The sequence below is a fragment of the Chaetura pelagica genome, unplaced genomic scaffold (genome assembly GCF_000747805.2).
Source record: "Chaetura pelagica isolate M959 unplaced genomic scaffold, ChaPel_1.0 scaffold17, whole genome shotgun sequence".
In the NCBI taxonomy this organism is placed as follows: Eukaryota; Metazoa; Chordata; class Aves; order Apodiformes; family Apodidae; genus Chaetura; species Chaetura pelagica.
The window spans coordinates 9,535,959-9,559,192 of record NW_009970726.1 but is presented as its reverse complement, the minus strand read 5'-3'; the positions used below and the strand labels follow the sequence as shown (position 1 = coordinate 9,559,192).

At 40.4% G+C, this 23,234-nt stretch overlaps 1 protein-coding gene across 1 annotated transcript in view; it reads right to left on the bottom strand.

The window, feature by feature from the left end:
* The window catches only part of ADARB2 (adenosine deaminase, RNA-specific, B2 (non-functional)), a gene marked incomplete at its 5' end in the record, with an annotated part of 117,790 nt that overhangs the window by 57,633 nt on the left and 36,923 nt on the right, over positions 1 to 23,234 (bottom strand). The window contains one exon of the mRNA XM_010006999.1: positions 1,306 to 1,420. Within this exon, the coding sequence (XP_010005301.1) occupies positions 1,306 to 1,420 (115 nt within the window). The remainder of the gene's footprint in view (positions 1 to 1,305; positions 1,421 to 23,234) is intronic.

The following is a 23,234-nucleotide window of genomic DNA, read 5'->3' as shown; positions in this document are numbered from 1 at the left end:
TCTGACTATGAAAAGGCAGCTTGTAAGTTGGATCCTGTGTGCATCTTTCACATCCCAAAGTCAATCACACTCTTCTTTTTCTTGATACTGAATATGTCTCCTGTGGTCTATAGAAATTACAAACCATGCTTTGTGTTTGCACAACACTGTCTGTGCAGCACTTACAAAATGGAAGACTCATCCACCATTCCAGATCCTAAAGTAATAAAAACAAAACAAAACTACTCACAGCAGATTAAGCAAAATTATAACAAATTTAGCTGAGGAGCAGTACAGTTTCAACCAGAGGTCTGAAACACTTTGGGTCAACCTCTCTGCTTCTAATTTCAGGACAGGATTGGTTACTCTTTTCACTTCAGAAAGGAGGACAATAAGTTACTCTGTGCAGAACTCTTAGCTGTATTTACGTTCCACTGTTGGAAAGATACAGCAGATAATCCTGTCTCCATCCTGCTGCCTTGCAATATTCACAACTGTCCCTATTGAATTTAGCTAATGTAATTGTAGGAAAGAGTAAGACAAGCCTGGATGAATTATACATCCCTTTCCCCTCTGAGCTTATCCTCTCATTTCTAAACTCAATCCACTGCTCTGTGCATCTGAGTGAGAATGAAGTTTATGGCAGCATCTCCACTGCTGACATCCTCATAAATATTGAGGTACTCCAACTGAGGTATGCTCAGCAAGACAGAAACACCATCTATGCAACAGTTTCATCAAAGGGCTAAAGATTTCTGTATAGTATGTGTCCATCAGTTGTCTTATCAGAAGTGAATGGTAAGTTTTGGCCAGGCTGACAAGCATTTCCCACACTTAGAGCAGAGCAGAATTAAAACTATACATGCTATAAGTTTCTTTCTTTTCATTGGAATAGAAATGGGCTGAGATTTGCTTTTGGGGTTAGACTAAAACAAGGTTTATGGTAAACTCATACAACAAAAACTTAGTGTTCCCAGATCTTAAAAAGCACTTAATAAATAATACAACTTTTTTTTTTTTTTGTTGATAATAAAAAAAAGCAACAAACCCTCATCTATTTGGAAACATAAAATCAGACAGGTCTGCATTTTGTCCTGTAAACAAAGCAAAGTAGGGACATGTTTGTGAATAAATCTTTATGTCTGTTGCAAATATGTTTCTTGAGAACTTACCTGAGGTGTAAATATTTAATGCTTCTTTTCTCTGCATTACTATTTATTTTTCTGTGTGGGAGTAAAGGCATCCTTCAATGCTCTGGACCAGGTAAATAATGTATTACCTAGTCATGAAAAATGCCAGAGGAAAATAAATGAGAGGATATCTTACCTTTGGTCATCACAATGCCTGCAAGAGTTTTGTGGCGTGCATGCATGGAAGTGAAATTGTCTGTCAGCTCCTGGAACTTCTGTGCAACCATTTGGTATATGGAGTCAGCAAAATCCTGAAAGACACAGTCAGAAAGATTTTCTTCACTTCTTTGATTGAAGAACCTGGGTGTTTCTGCAGATTAGTCAGCTGCTGTCAATTGCTGAAAGGTCCTTTTTACAAATAGATACCACCTACCCGAGCAAAGATAAAAGAAGCATCTCTCTGTCTACCCCCTCAGAAATGGCCAAATGAACTGAATTAAAACTAAGACCCGCAGTGGCTAAGAAAAGTGGCAAAGTGAGAACATTTCAAGGTTGACTTTTTTTCAGCTTCCTACTTGTTGATCCAGGATCAATTTATAGGAAATTTGTTGCTCCTTAAAGCATTTTATTGTAGTGAGCTGACTAGGGGTGAACGTGTGTTCAATCAAACCACTTATTTCTATACCCCCCTGAAATTTCCCATTAGTCCACTGAAACCTGAGAGGCCTGGGTGATAGGTAAGGACCACCTACTTTGTTCAAAGTGAGTTTTTAATGGTGTGCTGCTACTGAGGTAAAAAGATCAGCTCAGGAATCTGGGCTATGTTTAATGCTGTCAGAGGAGTATCATGGTCTGTCTTGATGACCATGGGAAGGAAGGAAAGAGGAATCTGCTTGGACATCCTACCAAAGATTATGCTTGCAAAAGTTCCCTGGTGTGCAGTAGTGCTGAGGGGCTGTTCTGCCAGGTCTCCTCTTCAGCATGGTAGCTTTGTTGAAAGGTCAAACTTCCCTCTGGACTGAGCTCTAGAGACTGTGTGGTCTGAACCCTCAGGTTTGAGCGAGACCAGTCACCAGTGACAGCCTTGGGCTGATTAGTGAAGCCCAGCAGGGTAAAAGCTCTAAAAAGTCAATTCTGCAGACTGTGTATAGATGAATGTGAACCTAAATTGGAGCTCTGGTGCTTCTGAGAACACAACTACTTGGGCTGTTTCCCTGCTGCAACATTTAGTATCTTTCCATGTACTTAATCTCTGCACTTTGGCACAGAGCCTTTCAAGCATAAATTAGAGATAAGTCAGAGGAACACTGTTTCTGAGCATGAGTTGTTCTTGAAGTGCTTTGCAAGTCTGAACATAAAAAAGTAAGATCCAAATTATTTTTAATTTATTTTTTTTTAAGCCATATGATTTCTTGTGGGAAACCAAGATGTACATACAAATCCTTCTGGGATCAGTTCCTGGGGCTTACTCTGGGATGCTGCCAGGAGACCTCCTGGCATCCGGCAATCTGATCAGCCCAAATTATCATGCCTGTGTAAGGAAAAGTTGTTCAAACAAGCAACAATTCCAGTTTTTCTCTTGGTGGTATGCTAAGCAACCTGGGGTTTGTCCTGGAAAACAAATTTCCTTGAATTCTCCTGGTCTCTTTAAGTATGTTTTTGGCACATATGTAGGAGAGGCTGACTCTGATATTCAGCTTCCCTCACTCTGAAAGATCCACAGCCGTGTAGAAGTAAGGACATACATTTCAGAAGATAACAGCAATTCTTTTTCTCCCAAAACTGTTCATGATGATGAAAACATGTTACCTAAAACTCAGTATTTTAAATTGGGAGAACTCTCATCTATTTTTCAGAGGAAAGCAGATTCTAGTTCACAAATATTTTCAGTAATGCTACTGCCACAGAGAGCCTCTGCAGGCTGTACACCATATGTTTCTACAGTTTGTTGCAGAAAGTCAGCTTAATTTTTAAACATTATTATAGCAAATATATAAAAAAAATCTAATTAAATAAAACATAACAAATAGGCAATTTCCATTTCATAAAACCTGGAACATCTTTTCCATGTGCAATCCTTGTGAGTGGTTGCAATTTGCTCAAATACATAGAGGGTAGGATTTCTTTGACACAATAATTTTTCTTTGTTTTGCTAAATGCAGCTTTCCAAGGTATTGCCCTGGGAACAAAAAATTTTCCCAAAAAGACAGTTTAATATAACGTGGAGTAAAATATTCTGGCTTGTTACAAAAGAAAGAAAGAGGCATGTAAACCCTTTATGGAAGGTGCATGCAAAATTCTACACTAGAGTTAGATGAAAACTAAGAAAAATTACCAAAAACTGTTTGACATTTCCTAAATGGAATTTCGCTTTGACTGTGTTTATACCTCTTCTAATCTAATTGTCTACAAACACTATGGAGGAAAGGTATTGCTGATACAGTGCCTCAGAAGGAAGAATTTTGGGTCAATTCTCATTTGTCAAGCATCAAGGCACCCTTGTGATATAAATGTAATTACAGTTGCTTTACAGATGAATGAGTGAAGGCACTAAAAGGGTGAGGGACTGGTCCAGGGGAATAACATAGAGCTGGGCACAGCCAGGTGTTCTGATTTCCTGATGCTTTGGCTAAGTGCTCAGCATTGGAACACTGCCTGTCTTTCATAATATGAAAGTTTGTTTCTAAACTTATTTTTCCTACTAAAGAGTGACTTCATCCAGAACGGGAAACTAAAGTGTATTTGCAGGACTGATATAACTGGGTCCCATATGGTGGACTGAAAATCTGATCAGCTTTATTTAGACCAGAAAGAAAGAAAAAAAGAAAGAGTATCTCAATAAAACAATCTGCACCACCATTAAAAAAAAAAAAAAAAATTCATCTCCTACAGTACTACAGTCCAATCCATGTCTGCATTTCTAGCCTACCCTCCAAATCTGCATCCCAGGACATTTTGCACTCATTAAGAGTTAATTAGCTTAGAGGCACACACAATTCCTAAAAGAATAATTTAAAAAATGCTAAATAGAACAAATAACTTTTAACTTTGGATTTAGAAATCCCTGCAGTCAGAGCTTTCTTTACTTCATTTGGCAGTAGGTTCCAAAGCCAGAGAGCAAAGAGACTCACTAAAGGCAAAGTAGTGACATGACTTTAGATAACATTTAGGGACAATTAGAAATTCGGCGTTTGCTGATCTCAAGGAGTGACCTGGGACATAAAAGAACAGCAAATCCATTAAATGTGAAGCCTCTTAGCTGAAACAAGCCAGGCGAATATTTTTTTGTCTTGAATCCGTTGCCTAAAGTGATGCCAGTGAAATTAAAAGAAGCCATGGAATGACATAAGTTCACAGGGTCACAGGATCATTTAGGTTGGAAAAGACCTTTAAGATCATTGAGTCCAACCACAAACCTTACACTGCCAAGGCCACCACTAAACCATGTCCCTAAGCACCACATCAACATGTCTTCTAAATACCTCCTGGAATGGTTACCAAACCACTTCCATGCATGAATACATGTAGGATTCAGGAATAACATAGCATTTAATCTGAGAGGTCATTTACAGGCTATCATATCATATCACCCCAAGATTCCAATTTGATATTCCAAATGGAATGGAAAGGAGGAAAAGAAGCAGTCTATTTTTGCAGATGAAGGAAAACAAGAAGTCCAGAGATACGTGGTTCAGCTGTGTAAGGGATTTGCTATCCTAAGGACAGATCCAAGTAGTGCAGCATTAATTTCAGGGCCATGAATAATCTGCCTCTGAAAGCTGGCATGGTGGCAGACCTGGGTGTGGGGTTAGTTTCCTGACATATACCCATGATTTCCAAGAAGCACAGCACATTTCCCTCCACGCTAACACATGCCGGAGCAGCTATTTGGCTTGACCCAGTCACATGTGCTGAAACCAGTGACAGCACTTCTGCCTACTTAGACTGTTAAACTGCCTTTCAATGTTTCTATAAAACCAAAGCTGATTAAAAACATATCTAATGCACGCACGACAGGTGGAGATAAGAGCTGGTCTACATTTACCCTTGATCAGTTTAAAACCAGAGCTTTCATTACAGAGATTTCTTTACTTTACTCTTAAGCAATAATCCTGCTAAAGGATACATATTGAGATGATCAGTTCTGATGGGATATGAACCAGAAAAGTCCAACTACTGATGGCCATTATGAACCTGGCTTAACTTTTGGGATACAGGCTAGACTATGTTATCTGCCATCACAAATAACTTAAAAACCCATACACAAAAGGAAATGATCTTTTGCTATTCTCTGTTATCAAAACAATTAATCTTAGAGAAAAGTTGTGTTTAGTGATAACACAGTTCCTACTGCCAGACATCAGTGAAAATGAAAGTCTCCATCTGGAGTAAACACAAGAGCCAATATGTCTTGGCAGCTTCTGAGCAGCTATCAGGTTGGTAGTAGAAAAAGAGAAATTTTCAGAAGGTGAAGAGAAAAAGAAGAGCAGACACATTTCTTGTGAAAGAGAAATTCAGTGCAATTAATAGACGTGCATGCAGCTGCAGGGATAATGTCATGGCAGAGAAATGTCAGCTTAAGGTAGGTGTTAGGAGAGAAGAAACTTAAAAGATAGTCAGAACTCTGAATATTTATACCAAGATCATGGGAGAATAAATGGTCAAATGCCACTTGAGTGCTGGACCTAGAGGAGACTTACATTTGAATGTTAAAGTTCTTTGGAAAACTGGGGTCTGATACAAAATGCCACTGAAGCCAGTGGAAGTATGTCTGGCTCTAAGATGCTCAGAAAAGGCTCAACCAGCAAGGAGGGGAGCTCAAGCATATCTGTGCACTGGCCAGGCAGGGTGAGCTTGGCCATGTGTGAGGGACCAGCCCTCAGGACCTATACTTGCTGGAATTGGTGTCGAAACCCCATTGTAACCCCTAAACAAAGTCTCCTTTGCATCCCAGAATGTCAGCCTGAGGGGATGGAAACTGCACAGATGGCTGCATATGGCCTGAGCCTGCATGTGCATCGATTGAGATAAGGATGGAGGGGCGGCGGGGGCAGGTCCACTCCAGCTGCTCAGGCTTATGACAAAACATGCTTGCTCATCCTTGTGAAACAAGGTAACTAGACCTATAAAACATGGGGCTGCAATGGTGGGCTTTGGGAACCTCTGTGACACCAACTCTCCCCTGTTGGCTGACCCAATGCTGGATCCAGGACTGGTGACTTTCTGGTATCTTATCCCTCTAAACTTTTCTTCTCCTACTCTCTCTCTCTCTTCCTTCCTAACATTATTAAGTAATTCAAGGCCTAACCACGATGTTTTCTCAGGTTGTGCAGCTTAAACATGCATGTATTGTACTCTTGTGATCCAATTGTCAGCCTTTATGATTGTGCAGCCTAAGATAATAATTGAAGTATCAGCATTCCTTCTATAGCTGTAAGTAAACCTAATATTCAAATACAGACCTTGAGTGTCATTTCACCTTAATGCAATCAAGGGGTATTGGATGGGTAGAGCATTTCCTTAGACCATGACATTTTAATTACTTTCCCTGGGAGGGCCAGGTCTGAGACAAAGGTTGGATCCAGCCACACCCAGGCTCCTCTCTGAGAAGTTTAGAAAGCCAGGGGGTCAGATCTGAATCTCCCTGGGTTGTCCTACTCAAGCCATGACACCATGACAACTTTGCTTGCATGCTGGGAGGAAAAAACACAATTCTCAAGAAGAACTGACCTTCCTGGTGTTGAGTTTTAGGTCCCCTGCTTTCATTCACCCACTATCAAAATCTTATCTTTTATAGGTCCTCCCTTACATTTTTCTCTACAAATATCTGTCTCACAGGCAATTTCTTTGAGATCAAAACTTAGCAAACAAGACTGCTAGACCCATGCTGAGAGGCAAATCTGCTCCCAGTGGCACTTAAACCATGCACATTGCCCAAATGCCTGTGGTCAAGGGTGGAAGCAGGAGTTACTTGTTCAGGTGCCCAGCAGAGGAAAGAAAACAGCTAATGCAAAAGTTTTCTATGTAAAAAAGACCGTGAGATGCTGCAGTACTTAATGAGCTATATTTTAACGAGTACAAGGAGGCTGGAAAAATAAAACATAGAAGTTATTACTATTAAAATTGCACTGTGTTGTCTGAAGTATTAATCTGTTCTTGATTACCATATCAAATTACTTGTGTTACTCACAAAGGAAAATAAAACTTTTGATCATACCATTACAGAAATAAAACTTATAGTAATTTTTCAGCACTGATATTTCAAATAGTATAAATAATTAAATGTGTTGAAGTTTGCAGTGAGAGTCTTCAGGGTAAAACTGACATTCAACAGGAGTAGTAAGGATATTAAAATCAATAGATTATAAAGGAGAAAGCCTTTAGTAAACATTTTCTATTGAAACCCTGTCTTAGGTTTTATAGGGTTGAAATATCAAAAAGGTTAGATTTGCATATGGATGGGAAGAAATATTCTGCTATACAGATATCACCAAGGGCTCAGTTTCTCCTGCCTCCCAAGTACTTTATTTTCCTGAAAATTAGTGACATTTGGGGGGTAAATGTTGAACACGATGAATGGGGATCAGGTTGAATTAAGTTCACAGCACTCTTCACAGATAAAAGGAGATTCACACCTAGTTCTTTTGATGGGCCAAGGGGGAACACACACTGTTTGACAGCAGGAGTCTGGATTTTTCCTGCAGAGAACTCTCACTGTGTAAAGGGAAGGGATAAAAGAATGGTACAGAGAGTAACAATCCTGAAGCACTGCTCCTGGTCAGAGTGTGTAGCAAATTGCTACACAACACATTTTTTTTTTCCTGGGCTTGTAAATAAGTTTGCTGTAACTAGTTGGAGATTCATGGCTAAGTGATTGTACCCTCGAGCCAATGAATTAGTCAGGCACTTCCCAGGTACTACATCATCTTGAAGATGCAGCCTTCAGAAGAGAAATAGTTGAGGGTTGTGGGCTGCCCTCCACCATCAGTCTTCTAGCATCAGTTCAACTCCTGTCACCAGGAGCTCCCCCAGCACAGTGAGAAGGGCTGAATGTGGACCTGGAGGAGAGGCCAGGCAGGGGTGACTGGTGGAAGGAAGGAGGACAGTGGGTAGCAGGCAGAGGGTTTCATTCTGGGTTGACTCCTTGCCTGGCTTCCTGGCAGCCTCTGTGCAAACTATGTGCTTTGCCATGATTCCCACTTCTCCAGAGGTAAAAGGGGATGATTTTTGCCCACCTCTCAAGGGCACGGTGGGGAAAATGGCACTGCTGGTGGTCAGACTCTCCAAGCAGGGTCTTGCAAGGATTTCTGCTGCCAGACTGGAGGCTGCAGTTCACAGCCCCTCATAACTCAGCCTTCCTTCAGCATGCACAGGCATTGACAGAGTATTACTCAAAGAACAAGGCACTACCAGGGAATTCATTGTGGTTCTTTCCTTGAGATGTGCAGTAATTATTTATCTCTGATCATAACTCCTCCAGTATTGATCATTATGTCTAGTTTTGGCTTATCCCTCAGGGCCAGCATATATAAGCTTTGTTTTATCTTAGTGGACCTGGTTTTATTTTGTCTGGCTATATGTTTTCATTTCAGCTGACCACATTCCTATATCCTGCAGCGATTCAGAGAGCTCTTCTCATTCATGCTTCTCAGAGGGATTGGGTAGGTGCTGCACAGTCAGCAGCTGGGTACACATTCCCACATTGAGCTTCTAATGAAAACTCCAATAACAACAATACACTTCTGGCACTGAATATCCTTATGGTTTCTTATCAAGATTGATGGGGAAGATCAACTGCTCCTATTGATTCAATCAAAAGAATCATTTCCACAAACCTCCCCATCTGTTCATAGTCCTACTACAATTGTTTTAGCTACATATGATGCTGAGATACCATAATTAATTCCTTATTTCCATAATCATCAAATGTCCCAAATTTGTTGCAGCCATGAAGGCTCCTCTGTGTCTTGTCTGCCCTTGGCTGGCTTGGCCAACTCACCTGGACTCTGCAATGGGCTCTGGGGCTCAGACCAATAATTTGCTGTCTACTTCCCTCTTCTTCCCTCACCCTGGCTGGAGGCTTATTGCTCTGCTAATTTCCCAGGCCTCACAAAACATATTTGCCTCCACTCTGTTGGTTATATCATTACTGGTCATTTATTAATTATCCGTACTGTGCTGGCTTCTGTATGAGGCTGACTTTGTCCCTGTGTGGCAGATGAAGGAATGTCAAAATGCCCCACAGGCCCTGGAATGGGATTCAGAATAGAAAATTCCCTCTTCCACTCATTTGTTTTTTAAGTTTCCTAGTAAACCTATGGCTTTGTGAAAATGACAACCATGCCCTGCCCTGGGACTGGGAGGATACATCATTCATGGAGAAATTAGGAAGAGACAAAGCTGAAATGGGATGGTTAGTTGAGGTCTATTTTTGGTGAATCTCAGCACCTTTAAGCCTGGGGGGTTTCCCAATGACTTCTTTGGGTGTTGAGTCAACCCTGTTCTAATGAATGTGAAGTTTGCTAAACATTTTATCAGATTTTGATGAATTGTTCATATATCCAGCACACGCTCCAGCAGTGATTGAAGACTGCAGTAGGCCTCTCTCTTTTGGTGGTTCTTGAGTGGCTAAATGTAAGTTAATAGTCCTTCATTGTGTCTGAAAAGTTTTTACTAGGAAATGTTAAAGTCTCCCAGTAAATTTTGCTTTAAATCTCTTCAGTAAAATTTTCAGTCATGAATGTGCCACTGTTCATAGAATTTTTCCTAATATGTTGAATTCTGTCACACAAATGTCATGTTTGTCATGGGGGAGGAAACCAAGTCTTATTAGGACATTTGGAGAGGGGTGGACTAATTTAGAAACTGATAGCTATAGTGCAAATTCTGCTACAACAAAAGCTTCTGAATTTGTAAAAAAGTACTACCATGTGATAATGTAAATGCTATAAATTAATGTTAAATATCATAAAATTAATTTGTAGCAACTGTAGCAAGTACAAGGATCAAGCATAAATTTATTCTATGAGCTCAATGAAAAAAAAAAAAGGTCTGTTTTATCAATATGTCCCTTGACTATAGGGAATCAATCAAACTTAATATAATGTATCTTTTTGCTTCAGAAACCCCTGGAGTGACTGAAAGGAAATAGAACACATAAAGTAAGCATCCTATTGAAAAAGGAAATGTTGTAAAATCCAAATATCCCAGCTCCTCCTTCTATTTAGTAAGAAGAAGACATTTTGTGTGTAGGTTTAATTAGAATCTTTAAATTCACATTAGTGTGTTAATGTTAGAATGCTAACAGATGAGCCCCTCTATTTGGAGTTGATTCATTGCTGTCTGCATTCATCTTGCTCTAAAAAGATGCTACCAATAAGTACCATTTCAATGAATTTGGAGGAAACAAGCTTCTCCACTGACATGAACAGTTGTTCCCTAAAGGAGGCCACACTCAGTTTCCAGCTTTGCTGCTTGTGAGTACAGCTCTGCATTTGTTGCTCTGGTAATGAAGAATGTCCATACCAATTTTGCAGAATCATTCTTGAAGTCAATGCTGCACCTGCTAACAAATGCCAGATGGGATGTTATTTGTTTGCCTTTTTTTCTTCTCTTTTACTGATCCTTAACCCAAAAGCCTTCTTCCTACAGAGGCATGCATAAGGTTGGCTGCAAGTGCTGAATAATTCAAAACAATGAAGTAGTGTTAGCTTTGCAGCCTTGCACCTGTGTTAGGACAAGCCTCAGGTGTCAAGCTGTTGTGCACTACAGATACAAAATTAGCACAAATGGCTTTTCTTTAACTATATAAAAGCTCCATAAAGCCACCAGTGCTCAGGAATGGCTAACTCTGTAGAAAGGCTTTTATGTGCTCTATAAAAATCCAGACTTTTAGAGTCAAATATGAGCCATTCCTCTTTAATAAAATCAATGCTTTATCTGAGAAACATCCTTTCAGTTTTCTGTTTCCTCACTTTCCATTTCCTCTTTCTTATGCGCATTAAAACAAATATCCTTTGGAAACCAATAATGGCAAAACCCTGGTCCCATACAGTACTCTGGGCTTCTCTCCTCCTGAAGCCTAATCAGTGAGCAGCTCTTGGGTAAATGTTCAAAGCAGGGAGAGAACAGTGCTTGTTCAAATCCCTTGAGAATCACTTTGAAAAGCTATGCCTATGTGTTTATGGTTCTCATCAAGAGTTGCACTATTAAGAGCCTTCCCCATCACACATATGCTTTGTTAGACAAAGCAGGGTGCAGGCAGTGTCCAAAACAAATTTAATCTATCCTGAACTGCTGATCCCAGTAAGCCACTGCGTGATTCAACTTCCTGAATCACTGCAGAGCGAGGCATATAACACACTGTGTGGCAATTACCATACAGACATCAGAATTTTTCCTTTCTTCTTGTTAAAAATCTTGCTGTCACTTGCTGTAATGATCCTCAAAATCAGGCTTTAACCTTGCTAAAAACCTTTGCCTTGGCTGAGAGGAGTGGTAAGGCAATCTACATTTCATGTTATCTCACAGTTCTGTGGGCTTCTCCTTAAATGTGTAATTAGCAGGGATGGTTATCATCATCTATGGTGGCTTTGTGCCTGGAGAATCAGGATTTCTCCTGAATCCCTGTTGCCACTCAGGCATCCAAAAGATCTGTTTGCGAGTGGTGTGTACCTGGGGCCAGGGCTAATAGCAGCCCTTTCCTGACTTCCTGTCCCTTACCGGACAAACACAAGTAAAAGGGCATGTAGCGATAGGACAAGGGGTAATGGCCTTAAACTGGAAGAGGGTAGATTTAGGTTAGACATTAGGAAGAAATTATTTCCTGTGAGGTTGGTGTTACACTGTCTCAGGTTGCCCAGAGAAGCTGTGGATGCCCCATCCCTGGAAGTGTCCAAGGCCAGGTTGGATGTGTCTTGGAGCAACCTGGTCTTGTAGAGAGTGTCCCTTCCCATGGCAGAGGGGTTGGAATTACCTGATCTTTAAGGTCACTTCCAGGCCAAACCACTCTATGATTCTATGATGCTTCTGTGAAATCAGGAGTTTTTCTCTTCAGCTTCAGAATCTGAAGCTAAAAATTCAGCATTACTTTTGGCCTGTGCTCTAAAAACTGATTATCACTTCCTCTTCACCCTCCCCTCTATCTCCAGCCAAGAAACTCCTAAAGTGTCCACACCTGGAACTTAGGAATGGCTTTTTTAAACCCTGTTACAACCCTCGGGCAAACCCCACTGCCTCAGCAGACTTGTCTTTAAGCAAGAGCCCAGGGTAGAACTAAACATGAGGAAAGGACATTGTGGAGAAGCACCATATGGGGATGCCCTCCACAGGATGACCTTCCCTTGGGACCATACTTGGGAGATGGATGGAAAGGATCTGTCCACGGATGAGCATGATGTTACAGCTTATATTTACAGCTCAGATTTCTTATTGCAAATAAAAACTTCAAGAAAAGTTTCCCTATCATGAGAGAGTTGCTTTAAGTGATTTATTTACCGTGGGAAATAAAAGAATAACTTCTTGGAAGAAAAAAGAAAAAGAACAAAAAGGTAAATGATTAAATTAAAACCAAATTATTTATGTTTATTTATCTATTTCCACAGACATCTCAAAAAAATTTACCTACAAATTGATCAAACCCAAAAAAATTAATGTCAGATAGATAAATAAGTTTATTCCTATATAATTGATGATTAAATTGAGAAACAACCATCTTTAAAATTTTGCTCATGTAATTCAGTGTCAAAGGCAAGAAATAGAATGCGCAATTCTTACCTTACAGCAAAAAAAGAGTAATAATATAAATATGAATAAATTTATTTTATCAGTACACCATACCTTTGGGAAGATACCTCTAAGGATTTCTAAGGTGTCTGGCATTATATGTCTAGGCTCCTGTGTACAGCCATGGGGTAAGAAAGAACCTCCCAAAATTCAAACAGCAATTCCAGAGAGAAAAGAGGAATAACCAGCTTCATACCCAGCTCTTGGAATATGTTAAACTGTGTCACCAATCTGTTTTCAAGGTAATCACTCGATGTTAGGTCCCTTGTTAAGATACTTATAACCTAAAGGGCACTCCAGTAAATTACATCCAGCACATTTCTTTTTCCTGTTCTGCTCCCAGGGCTCCTCAGCAAGGAGAAGCTGGCACAGAAACCCTGTGCTGCTCTTTTCAGTCTACAAAAATGTCCTGCTAAAACCTGAGGGGGGTTGTAGCATAGAAGAGCTACACAAAATTCTTGGACTCAAGAGCTAACTAATACAGCAAGCAAGGTAAAACATGCTGCTTAGAGTACCTGAAAATGATAAAAGCAAAACTGCAGAGGATTTCAAGGCTGTCTGCCATTGCACCTTTGTCTTCCTGTCTTTCTTCATCCCTTCTCCTCCTGTGATTATGTGTTTAACCATTTTCCCCACCTCTTCTGTCAAGTGAATCTTTGCTTAGTCTCACAGGACCATTGTCTAGGTGGTCTGGAAACTCAGACAAACCATTATAAAAATTGAAGTCTGTCCAGTTTCTGATAACACCGAAACTAATTTATTTTTTGTTTATACTCCACTACCTTTGAAAAAGCTTCCTCTAGAGATTTATATCTCCATCCTTACTGCTTTCCAAATGTTTGTCAATTTTTTTGTTTTGCAACTGACAGAAGAAAAAAAAAATATCTGACATCAACCTTGGAAGAGGTACTGACTGCAGAAGTTTGTTGGGTTTTTTCAGATGTGATAAAATCTTGCCTAAAACCATGTCCAACCTTTTCAGTGGAAGGTCCAGATGGCTTTGCAGCCTGTACAACAGACTTTATTCACTGATGCTTCTCTAAGTGTCAGCAGGGTGTTGTCTTCCAGAACTAGTAAATGCGCAATGAAAGGCAGCTCGGAGGGGAAAAATAAACACAAACAAAAAAGCCCCCCTCACTTAAATCCCCCTGCCTCCCCCCCAAAATCAAATTAATCTGAGAATTTCTACATGCATCTGACTGAAAATTCCCCCCGGGAGGAGAAAGGCTTTGCAAATGAGTGGAGGTGTAAGGGATGGGGTAGCAGTTCACGCAGCTCCAGGCTGAGCAGTGATTTATGCACTCACTGCCGACTCCAGGTCGCCCTTGTCTGCATTACAAATATTGCGACTACAGGGTCAGGACCCTTCCCAAGTCTGTATATAGGCTTCAAAACACAGCCTCTCCTACTAGGAAGGGAAAGGAAGGGAAAGGAAGGGAAAGGAAGGGAAAGGAAGGGAAAGGAAGGGAAAGGAAGGGAAAGGAAGGGAAAGGAAGGGAAAGGAAGGGAAAGGAAGGGAAAGGAAGGGAAAGGAAAGGAAAGGAAAGGAAAGGAAAGGAAAGGAAAGGAAAGGAAAGGAAAGGAAAGGAAAGGAAAGGAAAGGAAAGGAAAGGAAAGGAAAGGAAAGGAAAGGAAAGGAAAGGAAAGGAAAGGAAAGGAAAGGAAAGGAAAGGAAAGGAAAGGAAAGGAAAGGAAAGGAAAGGAAAGGAAAGGAAAGGAAAGGAAAGGAAAGGAAAGGAAAGGAAAGGAAAGGAAAGGAAAGGAAAGGAAAGGAAAGGAAAGGAGAGGAAGAAACCTGGTGCACATAAAGCCCTTCCAGCATGTCTCTGCTTTTGTTTCTCATTGACAAACTCCTCTCGTTTTGAGCTGACAGATGTGGTCCAGCCTTTGTCAGGTAATTAATCTGGCTAGTTCTTTTCTACAGGTGAGTAGCAGATTGGCAAATTCTCCTCTAGCATTGGTTTGTGGTTTTTTTTGGTTTTCAGAGCAGCATGGGCAGGAAAGTGTGTGTGTGTGTGTGTGTGTGTGTGTGAACACATGCACATAACAATCTCTAAAACCTGGCCAGCCATTTGTTCCTTCCTCGTGCAGGGAAATGTGCTGCAAGGAGATGTTGCACTTTGGAAGGTGAATTGAAAGAAAACTCAGACAGGAATTAAAAACATCAGACTTTCTCTCATTGATTACAACTGACAAAATATTAAAACCAATGAGTTACCTTGCCAAGGCTGAGCAGTGCTGGTTTGACTCATATAACTACTTCTGTATGTGTTTAGAAATGAAACTGATTTTAACTAAAAAAAATAGAAGGTGGAGAAAGAAAAGCCATCATATCTCTTGGAGGAGAACTGGAGGGTGATCAACTGCATTTTAACATTTGGATAGTCATGAAGTAATACAGTAATAATAATAATAATAATAACATTTGCACATGAAGCAGTGACAGCTAAAATGAGCACATTTTCTGTTTTGCAATGCATACCTTGCTCTGCAAGGTCACCCAGCTGGGAAGTGTGAATCTACAGTTCTTGTATCAAAGTGCCAAAATATCCTTTCACCAAAGCTGCACTCCTTCAAGCCATCCCTGAGCTTCACAGAGTGACTTTCTCCTGTTTGATGGTTTCTTGCCACTTCCACATTGTGCCCCAAGATATCTGTCTTGACAAATGGTTGGGTAATACATGGCTGGGCAACACAATTGTGCTTTAGAGTCTCTGTCTTCCACACCCAACATAGGGTTTCTTTATTTCATCTTCCTTGTATTACTTCTTCCTTTTATTTCTTCTTTCTTCTTATAATCCAGTATGTTCTTAAAACCTGATCTGCATATTATTCTGTTTTATCTGTGTCCTGGGGTACCCCACCACTGTTTCCATGGGCAATAAGAGATGATTCAATCCAGCTTGTGCAGTGAGAAAGGATGCAATGTTATGTCATATGTGACCTTGTCTCCCTGACTAATAAGACTAAAATGTACTTGCAGCCAAACAGTGCAGTGAGGTGTAAAATCCCTCTGTTGAGGACAACAAACCCCAGTCCCCAGGGGCAGGGTGTCCTGATGGAAAGTAGTGCAGTGGTTCCTAGGCAGCTGCCTATTCTGGGAGGGGCTGTGTTAGGAGAGGTGGATGTAGGAAACTGAGTACTCTTCACCTTTACATGAATGTTTGGGGTTGTTATTTCTAGGTAAACATTTCAGTAACTACCCTTACTTCCAGTGGTCAGCCCATGGAGTCATGCAAGACTCCTGAGTGATGGCAATATTCTGGCCCTCTCTCCTCATATAATACTATTTCTCTCCTTCAGATCTACTGGATCTCAGCAGCAGATTAAATCAGCTGTCTGTCCCTTCAGTTTCAGTGCTGCAGTAACAGTGAATAGGTACTGGTAGTAAGAGACCAGAGTAAAATTATTTCCTTACACCAGAAAATGGAATAAAATCCCCTCTCCTAAATCCCATTGAGTTCTACATTAATTAAATTGCCATGCTTTTGTAGTAAAATGTTCAAATCCTATTGAATGTCCTAGATATCGTCACTGCCAATAACAGGAGTCCTATGCACTTAACATTGTCCTTGGAACACAGTAAAAAAATGTTTCAGCAGCTAATGAAATTATTGCAGACCCTGTGACCTGAAAAACAAACAGAATATGGAAGTCTTACCCTTGCTGGGTAAAATGATGTATTACAGCTGTATTTTGTCACATACTTTATATCTGTCTATCTATCTATATGCCTATGTCATGCCAAATTGTAGATTGCCATTTTATATATATTTAGGTGGTTAAGGAAGCTTTTTTTAGCTGACATTTCCAACACATCTCAACAACTGTTTTGCTAGAATCTATGCCATGTGTCATGTATTTTATGGTTTCTTTAGCACATAAAAGGTTTAACTGTTGGAAGACTAATACTGGCTTCTAACAGGGATGTAGTAGTGTTATCCCTTTTTTCTCTATCTTTACTTTAACATCTCAGACTTTACCACTTTAATTTTGGTTTTAATATTTTTGTGCAGATAAAACTAAAAAAAAAAACAACCCACAGAACAAACTCTCATCAAAGAGGTACAAGGATGTCTTTCAAGGCAAGGATGATGGAAAATCTTTCAGGGTACGATGCTGGGGGACACTTGAAAGAACTTTTAGTCATTGCAAAATGCGTGGTCACCCCACAGCAAAAGACTAAACCTGGGCTTCCCTTGGGTTTTTAAGCATCAGACTTGCATAGGTAGGTGGTTGGAAGCCTTTGAAGAGCTCAGTCCCATTGCAGACCCAAACTAGATATCAGGTTGTCCTTTTCTGTTATGTAATGTGAAGGATGTCTCTAGTGCTTTGTCATATAGACATGACAGATCTGGCCACCAGTTGTAACCTCTTGGATGAAGCAACTATTGAATCCCTGTGCCTCAGTTTCTCTACCTGCATTTATCTGCCTGCAGTACCCCAGGGATTACCTCTCTCATGGAGTATGCAAATCTCTGTGGCAAAACAGAGCATTGTCATCATGGTGTTGGGGCATCAGCAACACCGGGCAGCTTGTCTGTATCAAAGACTCAAAATGAGCATCTGCTTCCTCTGCAGGTGAAATTCACCTATAAAACCCGTTGTTCAACACATTCAACACCAACAGAAGATGTCACCACAAAACTATCCTTTCATCTGTGTCACCTTGTATTTTAAAAAATGGACTAAGGTGCTAATTTTGCCTCCTTGATTGCCCTGCCAGGAAGGCAAAGGATGTGTGGGCTGTTGCACCTTGCAGGAGGAAGGGCAGCCACTTTCCACTGTGTAGCTTCAGCAGCAGTTGCTTTGTGTACTGCCTGGTGGCAAATCAACAGCCACAAGCTCTGCAGGGTGGTACACACTGTCCTACCAGAAGGATACAGCAGACGTCGACTTGTACCACCAGTTGGTGACAGCCCCTGGGAAACAGGGTTTGGGCATGAGCCACCATGACGGCCAGCAGTCAGAAAGAAGTACATGTTTTAGGGAAAAAATGGCCTGCATGGGCTTAGGGAAACCAAAGGTTGGTTCTGGTTCAGTATGTGGCAAGACTGAAATGGTTTTGCAGCCCGAATCAGCTTCATAGCTATTCTACATAAAGCAGAATAAGGGAGAAGTAGCCCCCTGAGCTGGTGGTCTTATTCTTCCCCAGGAAGGCCAAGGATCCAGAAGCACACATACCTCAAACATTTCTAAAAATCTCTGAAGAGCTTAGCAAAGTCCCTTAAAGGAAGCACAACACAAACTACTTTGATAATTTTCATTTAGAAGCCTCAAATATATAATCCATCTCAAAAGACATGGACTGGAACAAAATGAAGAAAAAGAAGAAAGAAATAATCACTAATGACTGGCACACATTCTTGCCAGCTTTGGCAAAGGAACCGCAGCTGCTGAGATCCTCAATTAGTCAGAATAGGGTGAGCTACATTCATTTCCATGTGGCCAGTCCAATTGGACATGGCTGAGACTGCCATTCACCAAGCTTTATTTCTAGTGATAAAGCCCTTCATAAACCAACTTCTAAATCCACCATACCGATAATTTTGGAAACGTTTTTACTTTTTCTTTCCTCCCCCCCAAAGCCTCAGTGCCAGACTGCAAATGTGTTACATACAAAAAGAGTTCAGAATCTAAGTAAAATCTTGAAGAAATCCATAGAAACTTTTACCTTTGCTTAAGAAATTTTTGGTTTGGACTTCCTGTGTCTTTAAAAGTGGAACATTTCTGCTAGCTCATGAATTTAACTTTTTATGCAAAGCTTTTTAAAAAAAAACATGCTTGTGCATTTAATTTCAGTCTACATCTGTAGAAATCTGGAACAGCTAATGGCTATCAAGGATGCCTACCAACACATTTTTTCGGGCCAACTGGCATTGATGAATACCCATAGCATGCCTTTTGCTAACTAGTACTATTTCTAAAAATCTCAATGACTAAAAATCAGTCACTCAGAACTTACTGCAGGGGATTGGAAATAGCAGCTCTCAATTATGGAATGCAGACAGACTATAAACCACCCTATGAAACAAGTGATGGGATATTGAAAGCGACTCACTCAGTAGGAAACAAATGTTTCTTGCAAAAAAAGCAAGAGGAGATGACAGCCAATAGTTCTTGTCTCCTGCCATTCTTCCCAGATTTCTCCACTCTTTCTTAAACACTGCTTGCTTGTTTTTAACTTATTTTACTCTTCAGCTTTTCACTATTTCTTCTTAATCGCCCTCAGATGCTCTTGATGAAGATTTATCATGTACTAACTCCTTTCCCTTGTGTCCTTCAGACATGCTTGCTTTTTTATCCCCTCGACCCATTCCACTGCAGTGATTTCAAGTCCACTCAGAGAAGAGGCATCCTGAGCATTACAGGTACCTGGCATGAGGGCATCAGTAGGGAAGATTTATGATGCTGGGTCCAGGTGGTACAACCTAGTGTTGGGCAGACAGGACCTGCCAGAGATTGAGCCAAGCATGTTACTCAATGTGTACACTGGAAAATGTGATCACGCCTACCATCAGCTGGGAGACTTTCTGCAAAAGGATGAATACTCTGGGTTAGTAGGAGGACTATCAGCTACTGAGGTGAAGGCAAGTCCTAGCTTTGGATCAGGCACTGATGAAGAGGGACCACATGTAACAGGCATTGAGCTAAGTTCTTCCAGTGTCTTTCAGCTTTACCCCAATTTCAGAGCCTCCCCAGAGCTCCTTAGCATCACCCATGGGTAGAATAGAGCAGAAAATAGATCAGAAACAGTGAAGTCCCTGCCTCTTTTCCCTTTTCATGCTAAATGAAGCTAGTTAGAAACTAGGAAATCACCACTGTGCATTTTACAGAAATTACAAAATTTCAACATGCTGAACCAAAATGTCCCAATCACATTTTTTGTGGTACATGAGGAAAAACTTGCAACTGTATCTGCATGATTAAGAAGAATAAAAAGTCCTGAAGTCCAAGGTAAGTGATGGATACATGTAGTAAATAGGTGAGTGGATTAAAAGGATTTTCAAATATTCAAATACATTTTTTTGGTGAGTAATATTTCAAAACTCCCAAGCATCTAAGACTGCTCAACTTTACTGATTTTACTGCAAAAGTTTTTAGCTTACTGTGGGCCTCCCTTGCCTTGCTCAGAGGAATGCTTGCTTGAGCAGCAGAAGGGACTACTGAACCAACTCCAAAGTGAATAGAGCCATTTATAATCCCAGTTTGGACATACTAATTGCTCAGGAAAGCAAGTGCACATGCATTGAATAAAACAAGCTTGGCAGTAGCTGGGAAACAGCTCTGCTCTGATGCACAGTGCCTTCTTTAGTATGTAGCCATGATTCTTCCACCCCTTCTTGCAGCTCTGGGTACGACCAAGACTCGATGAGTGCAAAGCATCCTGGGTGTCACTGCTGCCACAGCCAGCCTTTCCAATAGCTATGGCTCACAGCAAGCCATACATCATCAAATACTGACATGGTTCCAGTGAGCTGCCACTGCTGACATTTGATGTGTAGCTTTAGAGGATCCTGTTTTAATTCTAAGGAGTCAATGAAGGATCAAGGAAACGTGTTTATGTGTGGGGTGCATCGTGACATGCCTCGAACTGGCGAGGGAGGAAATGCAGGGCTGCTGAATTCCCACTGGCTCTTGCCCTGGCTCCATCCGGTTAAGAGGACACAGGCCAGGCTTTTAGTCAGCCAGTGAATACTGTCCCCTGCCCTCCAACATTTCAAATATTTATCGTGTTAAATATCAACTTGGAGAATATTGCACTCGTTTAAGCTTTTCACGTTCCAATGGTTTCTTATTATTTCTATCGACCGAAATAAATGAAGAAAATATTTCAGACTACACATGAAAGCATGTAAAAATCAATAACTGGATTTTAAAAGATCTAGAATGTCTTGAATACATTCATTTTCCAAACATTTTTCTCTGATCTTTAAATAGCTTTTTTTGGAGCATAACATTTTTTGAAAAGTCAAATACAGAGCATTAAGGGTATAATTACCATTTTAATTATAACTCAATCATCCTATCTATTTGCATAGAAATTACAGCTTTTATGTCAGGATTTTGGGTACTCACAAACATTCAGGAGTAATTAATGCTAGAGGTTTTCACTGTATATGAACTTTACTTTGTAACACTTATTCCAACCAGGCTTCATTCAAAAAGTATAAGTATACTGAAGTTTATATTCACAACTGTTAAGCAAAAAACCCTTCTCCATAAATTTCTGTAAAGCTATGACAAAAAAGGGGCTTTAAACAACCTGGTCTAGGGGATGGTGTCCCTGCCCATGGCAGGAGCATTGGAATCAGATGATCTTGAGAGTCTCTTCCAACACAAACAATTCTATGAAAAAAAAAAGATCAAAACCTGACTATCTTGAAAACAAAAGGTATTTTCCTCCCTCTTAAAGCGCTCTGTCTATGCAAATGTGGCCAGATCGAATTCCAGTGGCAGTAATGAAAAAATTCTGACTAATCAGTACCTGAGCAGGCTCATGGAGTATTTCTGATAATTTTGCAAATATTTCTGAAAGGTATTTAAGGTTCAAAATTTTATTTCTAGGCTCTTTTAGCATTTTTTTCCTGTTTGAGTTTTTTAATTAAAAAGTGTCTTCTTAGATATTTATTTTAGAGAATGAGTTTACCCAAATGACCTTGCAAAATTGCCTCTTGTATCCCTCTGCCATTACAGATATATGTGTGTGTACATGTGAAATTCAGCAAGATCAATTATAGCAAAGCTGTTTTTCATCTGGTCAACACCACAACATAAGATTTAATCTATTTCTTCCTGTCATTGTTGAACTAGGAAAGAAAATATTTTTATGGTTAAAAGGAAATAAAATTACTCTCCAACTACAAACGGGTACTAGTACTTCTTATACTCAGTTTTTTTCCTTTTCCACACATCAAAAAAGACTATTCTGTGCATTTCTGTCATTTTCTGTGTGCTGTGTTTTGCAGTGTGCTGGACCAGCAGATGCTTTTTTCCTTTCCTTTAAAAGCATGATAAAGCCACACAAATTTTACAGAGGAGTCTCACAGAACATGTCTTCTTTTTGTTTGGACAGTAGTGATATAATGACATTTGCTGTGCCCGTTTATTTTTTCCAGGCTTAAGTACTTTTGGGAAGAAAAAAGACATTTCTCCCAACAGTAAGGTTCTGGCTCAAGTTGCAGTGCTTCACCCCTCAGAAGTGGTTGTCTTTGTGTGATGCAGTGGACTCTTCTGCACATGGAATTTCCTTTGCTTTCAGTGAAAGCCTTGCCTGAAAGCCCAGGCCAAATCAAGCCTCTTCTCTGGGAAATGGTGTGGTATCTGGAGGGGAGATTCGTGATGCCTTCACTTGATACAGATGTCTTACACTGCCAGTTGTGGAGCTACCAGCAGGTTACATCTGAAATGCACACAATTAAAGCTTTAATGCCAAATCACATTGTGCATTCAGCATACATACATGTAAAAAGCTCTAACTTTTTTGATGGATGAATGAAAAATATTTTCTTATTATACCCATCAGCAGCAAAAAATGAAGGTGAATATATTTTACACTTGAACTGCTCTGCGTTCTTGACAGTTTTGCTAACAGCCCTCTCAATCTCTCTCTGTCCCTAATCTTTGCAGATGAAACTAGGACTCTGATGTCCTTTTAACACTGGTATCTGGAAAAAAAAAATATTAAAAATTAAAAGGAGGGGCATGTGAAAAGGAAGGCAGAAAATAGGTTTTATCAGAATCGGTCAGCTGTCCTGATTCAGCGTTGACCTGCACCTCATGTAGCCACTTCCCCCAGTGTTAGAGAATTTCACACTGGCTGGCACAGGAAAGATTTCAGAAATGCCTGAACCTATTGATTTCCTATAGGCTTGAGTCTTCTCCACACAAAAAACTTGCAGCTGCTGAATTTAAATCAGCTGTTAAACTCTGTGTGAAGCTAAACCAGTGCAAATCCAAGTGCTGCCATGTCATTGTCATGTAGTTATAAGACAGCAGGCAGATAGGAATGAAAGCTTTTTCCCTCCCTGTTTCATTTTCCCTTCATTTTAAGAGTCAATCCTAATTTCACCTTCAGGCTCTGGAGAGCAGAAATTGGGCTGACAAGGCTCAGTTAGTCCAGAGGATGACTCCAGTTTTTTTGCTGTGCAGGTTTTTGTGTGTTTGAGCACTAACCTGATGAAGCAAAGTCCACTGCCCAGTGTGAACTGTCTTGGTGTCCATGGAGAAGACACCCTCCAAGCACAAGAGCTGATTGTGGAGATCTGCTTTCTACCCCTGTCCCAACAGACTGACATTGTTGAACCAACACAGGATGGGCAATAGGAACAGAACCTGACT